The sequence below is a fragment of the Ruditapes philippinarum genome, unplaced genomic scaffold (genome assembly GCF_026571515.1).
Source record: "Ruditapes philippinarum isolate M1 unplaced genomic scaffold, ASM2657151v2 ctg3895_1_1_1_1, whole genome shotgun sequence".
In the NCBI taxonomy this organism is placed as follows: Eukaryota; Metazoa; Mollusca; class Bivalvia; order Venerida; family Veneridae; genus Ruditapes; species Ruditapes philippinarum.
In genome coordinates, this window is record NW_026865491.1 from 58237 (window position 1) to 75351 (window position 17115).

Sequence of the window (17115 nt, forward strand, 5' to 3'; positions counted from 1 at the left end):
TATCTATATCTATACCATCTGAACCTCTATGTATAACGTATCTTCTAAATCATTTATGAATAGAGTGAAGAGCAAGGGAGATAAACACTCACCTTGTCTTACACCCAAGCATACATGTATATTCTTCACTAAGATTATTTAGATATTTAACACGTGATTTTACAGACTCATACATTGATTTAATGATATCTAAAATATTACCTCTAAGACCTAATTGTACAATTTATACCACAAATTGTCCCTAACTATGTAGTCAATGCTTTCGTAAAATCTACAAACACAGTGAAAAGCTGTTTACCTTGATTTAAAAAAATGATTTATAAGTCCATTTAATACAAAAACATTATCAATGGTACTCATGTTTGACCTAAAACCCGCCTGAGCTTCTATGTATACATTGTAATTTTCTGCCCATGATTTTAAATCTATTATTTTATAATACGTGTAAAAAGCTTTCCTAAAACAACTAAGAAGTGTCACCCCACGATAATTTTCGACATTATTTATATTACTTTTTTATGCAATGGTATTACATAGCCATCAGACCATTTTTTCTGGAAAATAACGGATTTCAAAAAAATTTTATTAAAAAGTTTATGCAAAACAGGTATAAGAACATCTTTTCCTGCCGTGAAAAATTCATTTAATATTAAGTCTGGTCCACAGATCGATTACTTTTCAATTGTTTAATGGCATTTATTATTTCGTCAACAGATATCATATTATTAAGTTCATTAAACATAACATTAAACTCATGATTCTCGTATCTCTCATTGAAATAAGAGTACATCTTCATCCGGACTGAAAAAATTGCCATCCGGATTGTTAACCGCCTTAAAATATTTTTCAAATTCTGATAATGGTATATTTGATTGTTTTACACCTGCTAAACCCTTTAACATAGACAGTAAATTTTTGCATTTTTTACTTTTAGCTTGTAACAGTTTTTGAAGTATTTTCATGATCAAAATCAAATCTACATTTCCGTAACACTTTCTTATATTCTGTTCTAGCAGACACCATATTTACTCTATTACTGTCTGTCGGCATTTGGCGAAAAAATATTCAGCATGTTTAAAAATATCTGTTTTTTCTCATAACAGTCATCATTTATACCAGGGATGATTATTTTCTGACCTACTAATTATATTTTCATTATTACTAACATTTAAATATTTTATACATGAAGGCGTTGCCACTTCATTGATAACCTTTTGAAAAAATCACTCACGCATAAATCTATGTTTTCATGAGACATACATGATGATATTTCATTTGATAGATGTTCAAGTTTATGCTCAATCTCACTATTTTTTAATTTTTCTAAAAACTGCACTTTCCTATCCGAATCCCAAACATATTTACAATTAATTGTTTCCTTTTGTTCATATGGCTCATTTATTGATACATTTTCAACTTTATCAATCTTCAAAGTACATGACACAAGACAGTGATCTGATAATATATTCGGGCAATCAATATCAAAACTATCAACATACTTAAATAATTCTTGTTTACATAATATATAGTCAATAACACTACAACCCTGATTGTTAACGAATGTGTATTTACCTATGTCGCAATCATTTCTAGCCTACCATTCATAATTCTCAAACCGGTTTGCCTACAAAAATCTAACAATAATAAGCCATTATTATTCACGTGACCATGATCTTGTGATCTCCTTGGTATTTCATTGTCACAAGTATAATCATCGGGCAATACATTTATACGTTCTAAATCAACATTGTCATTTGCTACATAATCAGAAAGAGTAGAAGTTCGTGCGTTATAATCACCCAACAAGAAATAGTAACTATCGCTGTTTGATTTACTTTCAAACATGTAATATAGAGTCAATGAGTCTATCAAAAATATTATTTTCAACTAAAGATTGTCGGCTGCTTCCATCAGGCAATACATAACATAATCCTATATATACATCTTTACTAATGTTTAATTTTACAGACGATAACTTAACCCAAAGTATATCGTCCTGACTAATATAAATAACGTGTCATCTGAAACAAGATCATTTCGTACATATATGATAATCCCCCCTGAATTTCTTTTACTGTTACTTTTAACTAATTTTCTATGCAACACAAAATGTTCAAAAATTGTCTTTATCTAAACTTGAAAATTCATTCGTCCATGTTTCAGTAAATAATACAATATCATTATTTTCGAAAACATTGTTCAAAAAAATCAGTATTTAACTTGTTTTTGTGCGTTTTGTGACTAGTCTTGTATGTTCATCAGGGCACATCTAATCGAACAAACCTTCTCCAATCGTCCTAGCTTTTAACCTCCACTCCTCCAGGTATACGCGAGCGGCCTATTTATAGTAACTGGGGAAGTCCTGTTCCTACCCACGTGATTCACTACGATTGTATGGTTTGACGATTGTGACCTCTTAACGCTACGGTTGTTTGCACGTGATAAATGTGTAGTTACTTTTTGTGTATTTATATTCGAGGACGAAATTTGGGTCATGTCATTCATGTTTGGATTTTGGCTATTTTCATTTGTGTTTATATTTGTGCAGTGATGTTTCGTTGGGATGTAGCTGGATAATCTGCATTTCGATTAAGTGAACCTTCTTGGGATAACTTTGAAGTTGCATTCAAGGTAAGTTGCTCATTGTTACTATCATTTTCTGCCAATAATTGTAAGCTAGTACTTGTTAGAACAGCTATTTCTGAAATAGGCGTTTCCCATTTTGTGATTTTTCGGGAATGTATGTTGCATCCTCAGATTGATTTGTAGTACACGAATGTTTATTTTTCGTTTGAGTTTGAATAGATTTTCCATGATTTTGATTAAGTTCACTCGTATTTAATAAGTCCGATAAATGTGACATGTTACTTGGTAATTGTCTTTGAAATGTGTTTGGATCTGTGTCCATCTGCGGAACTCTTCGGGTCGAGTCTGGCTGGTGTATTTCAGTTTCCATTGGTGATGATATTGGCCCATAGTTTGATGCCCTGTTGTCTGGTTTAGCTTTGTTGCTGATTATTTCCTCTTCATTTTGGGGAGTAGAGCTTTGTCCATGGTTGCTGATAAAGCCAATATCTTGTAATCTATCGTTACGCATGTAGAAATTCCAATCTGGAAATTCGTCATGTATCACCCTCCCATCAGCGACTATCTTTGCCGGATACACAACGTTTACTTTAGAATGTGGATTCGAAATTCTGTAATTTTTATACTTTGGCCAAAGCCTTGATCTTGCGTTTTGTATTTCTTTCGGGTAATCAAAATCAACCGAAATACCAGGGACATCTCTTAGCCTGTTAACTCGGCTCATTATCAGTTCAACATCACCATAGTCTCGAAAGTTAACTATAATTGGTCTCTTGTTAAAGTTTCTGCCTGGTGCACGTGAACCAAGTCTATGCGCTCGTGCAATATATATGTCTGTATCATAAATATCTAACCTGTTTTGCAGTAAATCTTTGATGATAAATTTGCAATTTTCACCTCTATTTTCGGGAAATCCACGGAATACTAGGTTATTTCTTCTCGATCTGGCTTCCACGTCTATCGATTTATATGCCAAGGTTTTCAGTAAGGCTGTCTGGGCGTTAGTAACATTTACTACCTGGCCAACTTTTTCTTTCACCTGAACTAAAGTCTTTTTGAAAATTTACTATTCCTAAGCTACAGGCTACTTGTTCGTCTCGGATAAATCTCATTTCATCGAACATTAACAACAGTTTTTCATCAATAGAAGATTTCATAAACTTGTTTCTGTCGGTTCTCATATCTTTTTTACTGTTTTCAATCTCATTCACACTTTCCCGCTCACTCAGTATTTCAAAATTGTTATGTACGGGTACTGAAAAAACTGAATTTAACTCCATTTTCACACAATATTTAATTCATAATCCTTTCAGGTCACTATAAAATTCCAATATAATCCTTACAAACAGTTTTTAAACACTTTGAGTACAATTTAGCCTAAAATTTCCAATTTTACTTCAACAGATTTGAAAAAACGCAACCACTGTCCGCCATATTTAATTACCCATTCAATTACATATTCAATTACCCATATGTTAGTACAGTTTTTCAATCCTTTTGAAACTCGATTTTTACGTTGAATAAACATTTCGGGCTTTTAAACGGGGATTAGCTGACCGATTTTGCAAACAAAATGAGTTTTACGAGCTACTACATATATACAAGTGTGTACATCTATGTGGTACCCTTGACAACTGGCACATGATACTTTGCGAAAGTTTCCTTTTTTTTGGTTCAGTATATATATGTTTCATATGTTACATAGAAAGGTTTAGATTGAAATATTATAAAGAATACCAAAATCATCCACAATTAAATACTTTCGTCTCGAGTGACATCGTCCATTCAGCAAATTAATATTCAATTACACATGAACTTTTAAAATTTATTTTATATTTTTACTTTTATATATGCATTGAAATATTAAAACGAAGAACAAAAACATCAATAATTTAATACTTTTATTACATTAGTCCACATATAAATACTTTTTTAAATTACGGTCCGCCTCGTCTCGAGTGACGGTCCGCCCTGTCCCGATATATGGTCCGCCTAGTCTCACGGTCCACCCTGTCCTGCAGGCGTCCCCAGCCCCCTAGACATAATATTTAAGCCAGATAACATCAATAATTAAAGGTCGTTTGTGCATTTTGGATCTGAAGCATAATCATATAAGGTCGTAACTGCAGTCTTACAGATACAATAAGGCCCTATCTGGCAGATACGTCCTTTTAATATTGAGGCAGTTTATTTCATGTTACTGTGAACATGGGGCGTAAATGGTAGATACGACCTTTTTATAGAACGTATATAGAAACTTAAAATATAAATAAACCTATAACATGCAGTACGCATATAATGAATTCTGGCCGGCAAAAAGTCTTGTCATCCTCGAAAACGGAAATTGGAGAGACACAGTGCAGTAAACAATATGAGTGTATTTGATAGGCATGTATAAAAAAGATACACGCACATGTATGCAAACATACAGAAAAGGGATAGATTCTCGTGTCGTGACCATGCGCCGTTCAATACATAATTTTAATATCCGTGACTTGGGATACAGTATAGACAATCAGAATCACCTAATCACACCGTATTACCGGCGGCAGTGATGGCAGATCACTGCAGTGATGGCAGATATCTGAAAATTACCGATCGGTACAGATAGGTTATAAATTTGGTTGGTTTAATTATATTACACATGTTAGAATTTTGATCTTGAATCCACAAGTGTTTTATTGTTTTATGATACCACAGCAATAAAAGTTGTGAAGACTAGTTATGTCAAATTATCAATCAATTTATTGTTCATATACATGTATCCAATAAAAAAAAACAACAGAAAACCAGTTTTAAAGTCATTTGATGACAGAAAAAATAATCTTACTATCACTAAAATACATGTGCCAGAATGTTCCCAATGTTTTACAACAAATACAGTAAAAAACTCATAAAATACATCTCTTCAAAGCAATTGAAAACATAGATTTTTAGACAATATCAAAATCCAGATTATTCTAATAAGCAGAAAAGAATATGACATGTTCATGCAGACTAGACCTGTATATTTTGGTCGCATAAAGCCTCTGAAAGGTCTGAAAAATCTTATTTTTATCATACAAGTTCATATAGAAAATATCTGAAAATAACAATTTGAAAATATGTAAATGATAACAAATGCAATAAAACTGACTTTAAAATTGAGTTTTGTGGCATGGAAATGCTTCTGCTTCACAGGTGAAGGAAGACCTCATTTGCTACCCCACAAATTGTTTTAGGCACCAGCTGGTACTGGAGTAGAACTACATACATTCTCTCATCAAGATAATAACTTTAAATAAAGGTAAAAGCATTTAATACAACAAAGCAATATGAGCTAAATAATGAAGCCATTTAGCAAATATTTACATTTTAATTGCTTTTTTATTTTCCACACAAAATTTATCAAGATATAAAGATGTACATTTTAAAAGACTTTTTTACATTTAGTTTGTAAAAAGCTTCAGAAAGATATTTTTATAAAAATGTTAAAAGTTTTTTTATTAACAACCTGTAACATTTATCCATGCCTTACTAAATGTCTTAATACTTTGTCATGTATAAACATGTAGTCTGGAAGTGTGCATTCATATTTTCTGTGATTTCACTATCAACATATCCTACAGTTAGAAAGCATTTCCCAACAGTCTAGCCTAATTACCTCAGATCTATAGATAGTTCCCCATTTTTACAATATTTACCTCCCTCGCCAAAAGTGGCACCCATTTGTATGGGGGGTCCAATATTAATATTCTATATACATGTAATTGACAAACTATGAAAAAATCAATATAAACAGCCATTTTACATTAATTGTCGAATTATTTTATACATATGCAGCAAAATATTATCATAGCACCGGTATGTAAAATATTTATATCAGTTTTCATGAAAGTCATAGAATTATGACAGATTTTTTACCTTATCTTTAAAACTTAAGGGTATGACCCCCAAATTGGTGGCCAGGGGAGGTAATAACTGCTATGTGAAAAGCATCTTTTATCACTAATAGCATTCAAAGGTTAAAGTATTATCTTTGGTAATGTAATATTGCATACAAAATGTTGATGGAAAATAATCTCAAATCAATATAATGGAGATAGACATTCATGGTTCCATTCAATACAGTATTTCAATTTTCTATGGTAAATCCCATATATATTTCTGACACAGGCTGGGATCTAATGTACATTCATGCAGTGATCATATTCTGCAGGCTGAATATTTTAGCCGATAAAAGTAATAAGTTTTCACAGTAAATTAACTGGTTTAAACAAAAGTTATGTTTGAAGTATACATCTGTACACATTCACAACAAGGATGACAAAAATTAACACAAGCTATTGTAACTATAACAATATTTATATCTTTTTCACTTTTATTTTATCTAGACAGAGATAACTTGATAGTACCAAACACTGACGCTTAAACAAGAATCATAAATGATTCCATATTTCATCTGTTGAAAAATCATAAATAATAGTATAGTTGAAAGATGATCCTTAAATATGTATAACAACTTATCAAAATAACTCCCTATATTTCCACAATTTCACCCAAAGGGTCCACAAATAAATGTTTAATTTATTCCTCATTTAACTTAATGGATCATCATCATCTATAACTTCGAAGCGTATAAGTCCACTCATAAATGCATAAGTGACCATGGTTGTTGCAGCAAATACCCCAGCCAGTATCATGTTCCTCTTCCTGTTTGGAAACTCATTATTGTTAGACTCAGTCTGCTTCTTTCTTTCCTCTTCTTTTTGTTCAGCTTCTGTTTATAGGTGAAAATAATAAAGAAAATCGTCAACCAGACTTCACCATTACTACATAAATGTACAATCATAATCTGAACCCCCTTTCTAAACAAGAGCTGTTCCAAGAGCAGTTCCCTTCACTTTTCTCAGTAAACAGTGGATAGAAAACTGGTAATAGCATTGTTCAAGTACTATAGTTGATAACAATAAATGAAAACTTAACCACAAAGATTAACAAATAAAAGGACCAATACCCTTACCAAGTGCCGGTAAGTAGATTATGAAAACAGCTACACATTTTCTAAGAAAAGTGGACCTAAAAAGGCTTGTTTTTGTAATTAAGGAGTTTGACAACATAATTATAAATATGTCTGTTTGTTTGATTATTCTACTTGAAATCTTAAACTATTACTGGATAAAACAAATTATGAAATAAAATATTTTTTATATTAACATTTCTGCATTGAGATTTTTTTCCATATATCTAACTTCATAAATATTTATTTTTAGCTGATCAGTGTTTAGACATTAATATTAATTCTCTTTTTTGCATATACGGTCATATCGCATATATCCAGCCTAAAGCCTATTGGTGGAGAAGACCTCAGGTGCCCCTAAGTGCATTATATTTCAGGCACCAGAGTAGAACCAAAGACATTCCAAAAGTAAGCTGAATAGTTACCTCACATGAATGAATTTGAAGTTCCTCGTGGAATATTAACTAACAGTGATAAGGGGCAGTAGTTTGAAGTCAATGACCCTAATCTATCATCCAGGGACACACCCACAACTGTGCTGACTATAATCATGTACAAAATTACTGACCAGTCCTTATACTCTTTATGTAAAACTATATTACACATACCTTGAGGTGTCATGGGAAAAAATTCTCTTAATATCCTGGTGCATAGTATACATAAATTATCACAATTCGTACGTAGATGAGTGGTCAACTGGTTCATAGTCAGGGGAGCATTTAGTAACGGAGCCAGGTATCCAAACACAAGAGCATCCAATGATGATGGCCTGAAACACGTGAAAAATGTTATATTGTCCTTGACTGAATTTCTAACATGGAGTTTGTAGCTGAATTGCTTTAGTAAATATCCATTTCAATTGGTTTTGTAATTGCTTCAGATATATGTAACATAATAATGGAAATTTGTTTTATTCATTCAACAATCAGAAAAATTTAGTGTTCCAAAGACTTTATATTAAATCTGGTCCATACATTTGAAAGTTCATGGAATTTTTTGATTACTTGACATGTCATATAAAATAACTTAAATTTAATTTTAAACAAATAAGTAATATCTGACAGCTAAAGAAGCTTTGCTTTTTTAACTGGAACACTGGATAGCATGTTCAATATTAACATTTGTTTAGCCATAGATATATCAAGTTGCTTTATTCCAGAAAAAATAAATACTACAACAGTTAACTTAAAATAATGCCTATAACTTTGGCAATACAAAATAAGGAGATAGGATCACTTACAAATTTCCAAAAAAGTATTCTTTATCTCCTAGTTTGGCTGATAGTTGAGTTAAACAAACTTTAGCATCATTATAAATCTGAAATGACAACAACAAAAAATGCCCTGTAATTAAATTACAAGTGCAACATAGATGTCTTATTAAGATATACTAGTGTAGTATTTACAGTATAACAGCAGTAAATTCTTTACAGAAATGAAAATATGTTGTGTCAAAGTATCAATAAAAACACTACAACATGAACATGTTAGTTTTTGTCCTTTTTGTCTTGAACAAATAGTCTTCTTTGATTTTATTTAGTTCTAAAACACACAATGATAGAAGTTTTGCAATACATAAAATAAATGTAATATATTCACAATGTGTGTGATTGATGACGATCAAACCAAATGATTTCTGTAAATGGTCACATCAATAATATTCAGACATTTTACTGAACTGAGGGCTAAACAACACTTTTTAGACCTTGTGGCAATTGTTAAATAAAGGCTATTATGAGCTGCGCCATGACAAAACCATCATAGTGTGTTTGCGACCAACATGGATCCAGACCAGCCTGCGCAGGATTCATGCTGTTCACTTTCAAACCCGATTACAAGTAGAGTAGAGAAACTGATAGAGAACATCATGGATCCTGATCAGACTACATGGATGCGCAGGCTGGTCTGGATCCATGCTGGTCGCAAACGCACTATGTTGGTTTTGTCATGGCACGGCTCATATGATTTTACTTTTATTTCTCAAACGCTTTTTTTAGTGTCATATAGTTTCCAAAAAGCTACTAATTGGCCAATTACCTGAACTACATTTTGCTTCTGTTGCTTTTCAGGAATTAGTACAGTTTAGTATATAAAAGTATTTTGTATGAAAGTCAAAATAGTTTGCTACTTTTAAGACAAACAATTTAACATTCAGTGCTAATTTCTTCAGGTGATAAGCACCCAGCATATGCTAAAACCATTATATAAATGTTATATAATTGATGTTTGCCCTTTCTTATATGGGAAAAAAATATTCATTTCTGAGGCACAATGTGCCTTTAAGGTAATGTTTTTAGAAAGACCTTCAACAAATTTTGGTACTCAGACCACATGGCCACTTCTTTAATTTACCTAGTTTCGTTTCTTTATTTGGGAAAACTAATCTTTTTCAAGAATTTTGCCTGTGAGGGGCAAGATGCCTGAAGTCAATAATATCAACCACTTGGCATAACAGGGTTACTTTAAGTTTCTAATTACCGAACATGTTATTAATCAAAAACAAAACAAAATACCTTTGAATTAATATCAGCTTCTGATATGTTTTCTGTTCCCTGTGCTACATAAACCCTCTTTTCTGCTTTACTAAAGATTGTACCTGGCAGCCACAGTTTAAAAGGAAACATGGTTGCTTTTGTATACCATGGTCGTGTTATATTTGTGTATGTCTCACTCTCTAGCCACCACAGGTGTAACTAAAGTAAACAAACAGGTCAAATCAGCCTCCAGGAATAATGATAAATTGTTAAAGGTATATGTACAAAAATAGTTGACATGTAAAACCTACAAATAATTACCTATTTTAAGCTACTAATTAACAAACGATCACTTAAAAGTAAGTGTTAAAGGTGTAGAAAATAATTTTACTTTTGACACATTTGAACATCTTGGTACAACTTCACATCTTTCATTCACAAAATTTTGTGAAAGGACTTTATCATTTTAAAGATTTAAACCCATGGCAGTAAGAGCCCAGTGATGTAAAACCATAGCTGTCAATGATTAAAATAGCAACCAACTTGTACATGTAAAACAGGAAATTTTTAAAATTTTCATAAAGGAATAATTTAAACATGTTAATTAAGATACAATTTACTAGTGATGAACTTGAGTTAAGATGAGAAGGTGAGTACCAAGCCAGGAAGAAGTTTTTCCTCCAGCATGGCCATGTATGCTACTACATCAGCACTCTGTTTTGTTGACAAGTTGAAGTCTGATCCCATATTCTGACAGTAAATAAAATAACATAAATACATATTCAAAACTGCTGGACAGAATTCTTTACAATTCATGAAATAGAAAGTAAATGATTGCCATGCTTAAATTCAGTAATTTATTCAAAATTGTCTTGATGTAGTTTGTTTTAATTAATTTTCTTTCAATACATGTATCAGCAATATATCATATTGGTAATTATATCATACATAGAATAAAATACATAACATAAATCATATTTTCCGATTATCATTTTTTTTAATTGTTTAGCCTTTAGGCTTCAACAAAATTATAAACTGACCTGTTTTCTCAGATAACTGAAAATATTTGCAACTTTTGTCTCATTATTGTTGTTATGTTTGAGCCATGGAAATGTACCTGAAATAATGATATTATTAATGTACCTGAAATAATGATATTATAAACCATGGAAATGTACCTGAAATAATGATATTATAAACCATGGAAATGTACCTGAAATAATGATATTATAAACCATGGAAATGTACATGAAATAATGATATTATAAACCATGGAAATGTACCTGAAATGAAGATATTATAAATTCTATAAAGAAGAAAATATTGTGCCCTTATCATACATCACTCATAACATCAAAAGCTATAATCATCATTTAAATACACAATGATTGCATTTAAAATCCAACCTGTGTTAAATACCACCTACAAAATAAAGACCATATTGTAAATAAAGACAAATATTATTGATAAAAATACAACAGAGTATACTCCAAATAAAGACCACTTTTCTATAAAGGTCATGTGTGATCCTTCCTTCAGATGGCCTTTACTCACATGTTTGACTGTACACCGAAAATCACTTTATATATAGAACGAACAAAATACCTTGTAGCTTAGATATTAATAAATATTTTAATGTCTTATGAACATGCACAAGAAACTACATCAAATAATTTCAGTCAAAATCTGAATGAGTTTTTTGTCTGAGTAGTAATCTTTTATTGACCTTAACATTTTACAAACGAAATAGCTTAGTTATCTCCTATAAGAAGTCTTCAAACTTATTTTAAACTGCTTAAATTGCTACTACTCACCTGACGGCGACCTCCATGGATTAGTATTTTTATGAACTTTTACAGGTACACCAGAAAACCTGCAGTATGCCTGAAAATGTGAAAAAAGAAACACAAGTATTTAAATTTATTCTAGCACTAAGGAGAAAAATGCTATAATGTTCACCTTTTGTAAGTGGTTAAAGCTTACATAAATATTTGATATACATGTAACAATCTGTCTAAATCACATATGTCCAGTATGCCCTTCAGTGCATGATTCATGCACACAATTCTGCATGCACACATAAGAACCAAAAGGCTAGGGGTACATGCATGCACAGTAAAAATCGTCAGAAGTCTGAACTTTTTAATTTTAAAATGATTTCAATATAATACATTCATGTCATGCATGTTATCTAAGAGGGCTACAGTCCTTGCTGGGCCTGAGGCCCCAATCAGGCTTTCTATACATATTATTTAGTTAAAAGAACAGTCAGAGGGCATGCTAGGGAAGAATGATCCTAAATTTATGATAATGTAGTCTATTCTTTATTTAGTACCTTAGAACAACATTTTCATCAACAATAATAAAGTTTTCATTCTTCTTTTCGCTTTTTACTTATAGAGATATCCAAAATATTGCCTATCCGAACACTATACACCACTGACAGAAATGGGTGGGGTAAAGAGGTCACCAATATATATTTATTGTGTGCATCATACTGGAGGATTTAATAATGATTGTTTTAACTGATCTACAAAAGAGTCGTGTAAAAGTTTGATTATGTTTACCAACGCAGCAAGACAGTTTGGATCAACGGATGGAAGATCCCAATCTCCTCCCCAAACATTTAAATGTACAATGTTGTCGTCCATTTTAGGTATCTTTTTATAAACCCAAAGGAACTACAGAAGTAACGAAAATAATTGTGCTGAATTTGATTTTTAAAATTTCAATTTGACGGGAAAAGCATGATGATAAAAATAGCATTAATAGATCTAATATTTGTTTAAAAAAATTGTTTGACCAAAAAAAAAGTAATAAATACTGTAAATAATTAAAAACTTGAAAGAAGTTCATTGATTATAAATTTTAAGATTTCATCTAGAAGGAAACACAAGAGAAATTTTAGATATTGAAAGAATATTATTTTAGGTATAAACTAGACATCAACCCATTAACCTGGCAGTAAACTTTAGTTAGTTGAAGGTGGCAAGTATACTGGAAAAAGAAGAAGATCACATGTATCGCCTGCATATAAACACATTATCAAATACAAATATGACTACTTTACTGTATTTATATCATCAAAGTCTGTCCATAATCATTACAATAGTATTTATTTATTTATTTTATTTTTGCAATGTCAACATAAATCACAGTTACATAAAAAGGATATACATATAATATAAGATGAGGCATTTGATAAAATTATTTAAAAAATTCACAGTTCAGATTATGACTACAACAAGTCAGAATAATAATAAGCACAGAATATTGTTTAAAGTTACTGATAGACATGACAAATAAAACTAAATAGTTTAACATAGATTTTAAAAGAAAAAAAATAATAATAAAATTTCAATACAATGGTTTTGTTAAGAGTGGTCTGGTGTGCTTATTTCCAATGGGGTCCCAACCATCATCAAGCCAAACCCATGGACATAAAAAACCACAACATATTTATGTCACGGGTTCATTTTGCCGTGCACTAGCTATTTGTCAATTAAGCGCGGGAAAATACAGTATATAGTGAATGTCCGCGAATGCTCAATTGTCGTTTTGTTTCCGTGGCGTCTGCTATTGTATTGCATTGGATGGTACCGTAACGTACGTACTCTTGCAGCGGAAATTCACGTCCGAGAAAATTCGGCTATGTTCGTATCTCGTGCAATTTTGTGAACAGTTTGTATATGCCCAATCGTATTAAATTACGTTGTATAAAAGGGATTTGAGAGTTTTACATTAATTTTTAACATTTTCTTTTCTTCCAAATTCATGCGAACTACCCTTCTTAATTGAGACATTGTGATAAGATTCTTTTTATTTCATTCATTTACTTGAAATAATTCTTATTTGCATCGCTCAATTGTTGTATTGCTGTATTTAATTAGGAATTCTAACACGACCCGCATTTTTCCCTATTGAACATAGAAGAACAGAAAGATAGAGGATATTTGTTTGTTTTGCATTTAAGATTGAAATATAATTTCACTGAGTGAACACCAGATGCAATATTTTCACGAGTGGCGTAGCCACGAGTGAAAATATAATAGCTGGTGTTCACGAATGAAATATATTTCAATCTTATATGTAAAACAAATAAATTTTCTTTTTATTTCATGCGTTTTAAGTGATTTTAAGTAATTTTTACTGATTTTGCCGCGTAACGTCGCGCATTCTCCTTCGTGACGTCATCACATCATGACGTCACATCAACAAGTTTGAAATATAGTTCTGTTAAATTTCTTTAATTTTGTTACATTTTTAACATAATGTATGGTGACCTCAACTTTCTTTTCCGAAAGAAGCAAAATTTACGCATGACGGCATTTATTTTTGCCTGTTATTCCATTCAGTTTTGATTTTCTTTTCATCCGCATTCAGATATAGTCCGGCTACAGTGAAAATTATATTTTATAAATTTCACTAGTGGTTTATCAGAATATAATCATCTGATATATTACAATAAAACACTGGAAAGCATGAAATAATGTGTGTTATTATGCAACAGATGCACAGTTTGACGTTCTATATTTAGACATGTGACGTAATCATTATACACGCGACGTAACCACTAAAAATCCGACGCGCTGAAAATAAGTACGGAAACAAATCAGGCGCAATTTTGCTTAGCTATCAAGTACGGCAACATAATTTTATTTGTTGATGTCGTGTTAGAATCGAAATAATATATCCAAATTAGTGATTTTATCGCTTGATAACATCACTGTTTGTCGTTCGGATGCGCATCATTATATCACTCGGGCTACGCCCTCGTGATATAATTCCTCGCATCCGAACTCCAAACAGTGATGTTATTGAGCGATAAAATCACTGTTTGGGATATATTATTTCTTAAATAGATATCAATTCTGAGTGCATTGTTGTAGAATAATGCACGGTTTGAGTTCAAATGCGTAGTAATATAATCACGAAGGCCGATAGGCCTGAGTGATTAATTACAAAGCATTTGAACGAAAAACGTGCATTATTATACAATAATGCACGAAGAATTAATATCTATTTCCATTCTAACACGTCAAGAAAAAATATAAGTATTATTATAAAGTTGGACTTTATGTTTGGCGGTTAAATTTGTTTTCGCCTCAGAGTTTCCAATAGAAACGTTCTTTAAAGGCCGTTCCAGTGGGTTGAAAAAAAACTGTCGTTAAATCTACCGTGTGTAGAAACATTTTGAGAATAACGAATTTTGAAAACGTTGATAAAACTTTGTTTGTTTATTCTATTTCAGTCTATAATTTTCCAAGCGAAATACAAATTATTAAAAGTGAAATAAATGTAAAACTTAACTCGTCTGCGACGTTAAAATAGCGTACTTGATTTTGATTGTTTTGCACGTGCTGTTTGGCGCTACATTGTGACGTCAAGTAAACAACACTTTAAACGTCTGTACAGCGTTAACGACTGAATTAAAGATATTGGTGTTTGGATTTATTTTCTTAGTTAGACCATTTTCTATCATTCTAGATAGTTTTCACAACAAAATTCGACAAAAAATTGTTTTTATTTGTCAGATTTTTCAAACAAAATGGCGCCCTCAATGTAAAAATACACAGCGAGATAATAAGAATGGCGAGTGCATTGTTGCAGAATAATGCACGCTTCGGGCCTTCTTTGTTTATATAGAAAAATTTCCGATAGTGTTAGAATGTATTTTTTATCATTAACTTGTATTAGTATTATTCATTTTATTTTTTGGTAATATGTGAACATATTTTATAACCCATTAAAAAGTATTTAAATAAAGGAAACCACCAACATAAAATGGAAAAAAGTATTTAAAGCTAGTCTTGACGTAACGAAACAGAAAATGTCAGCCTCAGCAGTGCTCTGTCAGAGCTTTAACCTCTGTTATTCAGAGGCAGAACGTTTTGCTATCGTTATTAAAACGCATTTTATACTGTGCTCCTCTTAGTTCACGGTACTTAACGCTTTGAACCCAGAAAGAAAACAACAAATGAAACTTATGGTACAAAAATTGTCATAAGCTATAACATAAAGGTATTTTCTGCTGTATGGCACAAGGAAACAACAATATATTCAGTCAAAGTCATTTTTAATAGACCAAATGTAGACCATATCTCGGCCGTTTTGAAAACAGTATTCATCATTTAAATCGCGGTAATGGTGTAACATTTACGTTTTTTCATGCTTCAGTTAAATTTCTAATGTTATTTTGCTTGATTTTAAATATTAAAATTATCCCTACGTTGTAACTCAAAATTTATTTTTTCAACAAACAAGGACATTTAGAAAATGATGATTGTTTCAGACATACGCACAAATTTAATGGACTATTGTTGCTTTTTGCAGAAATTTGTAAAATGTTGTTCTGTTTTACGTAAAAATCTAGAAATTTAAAATACTGGTCACATGAAAATATGCCACTACCGTTAAATAAGTGATGACGCGGAATTAGTGATGTTGAGTATACATCTTAATTTCAACAGTCGCATGACTTAAAATATGCAATATTGAACAATGAAAAAACCCATGATAATGTTGATATTTAATTTTTGCTATTGAAACGAATTTCTATATATAATTTTTATATTCTTGATGAATATGTAGGGAAAGGAACGATTATGAAATTTAATATTGGGTGAAAATCTATAATGATATTATTTTAAATGCTAATAAAAAGTATGCATGTCCAAATACATGTATTCCTAGATTATACCGTATTATATGGAACGGGATTCTTGAGACTAACCGGTAGAAACCGGAGACCGGAAACCGTTAGTTAATTTGACTAATGTGAAGGTCACTTCGGATAATAACAAAACAAGGTTAAATTCTGCAGCGAAAGTGATACATTATGGCTTTAAATAAAGTGACACGGCTTTTCTGTCCAGTGTGCGCACCTCTGGTATAGTTTTAAATATACTGCAAATTTTATTATAATTGCAAAATCATTCTTTTCACTTCATTTTGGTTCCTGTCATTTACCCTTATTTCGGACATCTATTCTTTTCGAAGGATTCTTAGTGATCCCCAATCACTTCAAGATAAAACTTGGGCGTTTTTTTTAGGCAGG

General features: G+C 31.6%; 1 protein-coding gene across 1 annotated transcript; it reads right to left on the reverse strand.

The window, feature by feature from the left end:
• Window positions 1-5308: 5308 nt before the first annotated feature.
• On the reverse strand, window positions 5309-12754 carry LOC132729355 (metaxin-1-like). The gene is made up of 8 exons (XM_060715122.1): window positions 12626-12754; window positions 11873-11942; window positions 11099-11175; window positions 10716-10808; window positions 10098-10277; window positions 8826-8902; window positions 8194-8354; window positions 5309-7345 (listed from the first exon to the last, which is right to left on the reverse strand). Exons 1-8 carry the CDS (start codon window positions 12707-12709, stop codon window positions 7164-7166), a joined length of 924 nt encoding a protein of 307 aa, XP_060571105.1. The 5' UTR covers window positions 12710-12754; the 3' UTR covers window positions 5309-7163.
• Between the last annotated feature and the right edge of the window lie 4361 nt (window positions 12755-17115).

What these genes read in the sequence shown, in the direction of transcription:
- LOC132729355 (XM_060715122.1), bottom strand. Translation starts at nt 12,709, where the DNA reads ATGGACGACAACATTGTACATTTAAATGTTTGGGGAGGAGATTGGGAT. An exon ending in GAATACTTTTTTGGAAATTT is followed by an intron (nt 8,355 to 8,825) that starts GTAAGTGATCCT and finishes CACGTGTTTCAG; the next exon opens with GCCATCATCATTGGATGCTC. An exon ending in TTTTCCCATGACACCTCAAG is followed by an intron (nt 7,346 to 8,193) that starts GTATGTGTAATA and finishes ACCTATAAACAG; the next exon opens with AAGCTGAACAAAAAGAAGAG.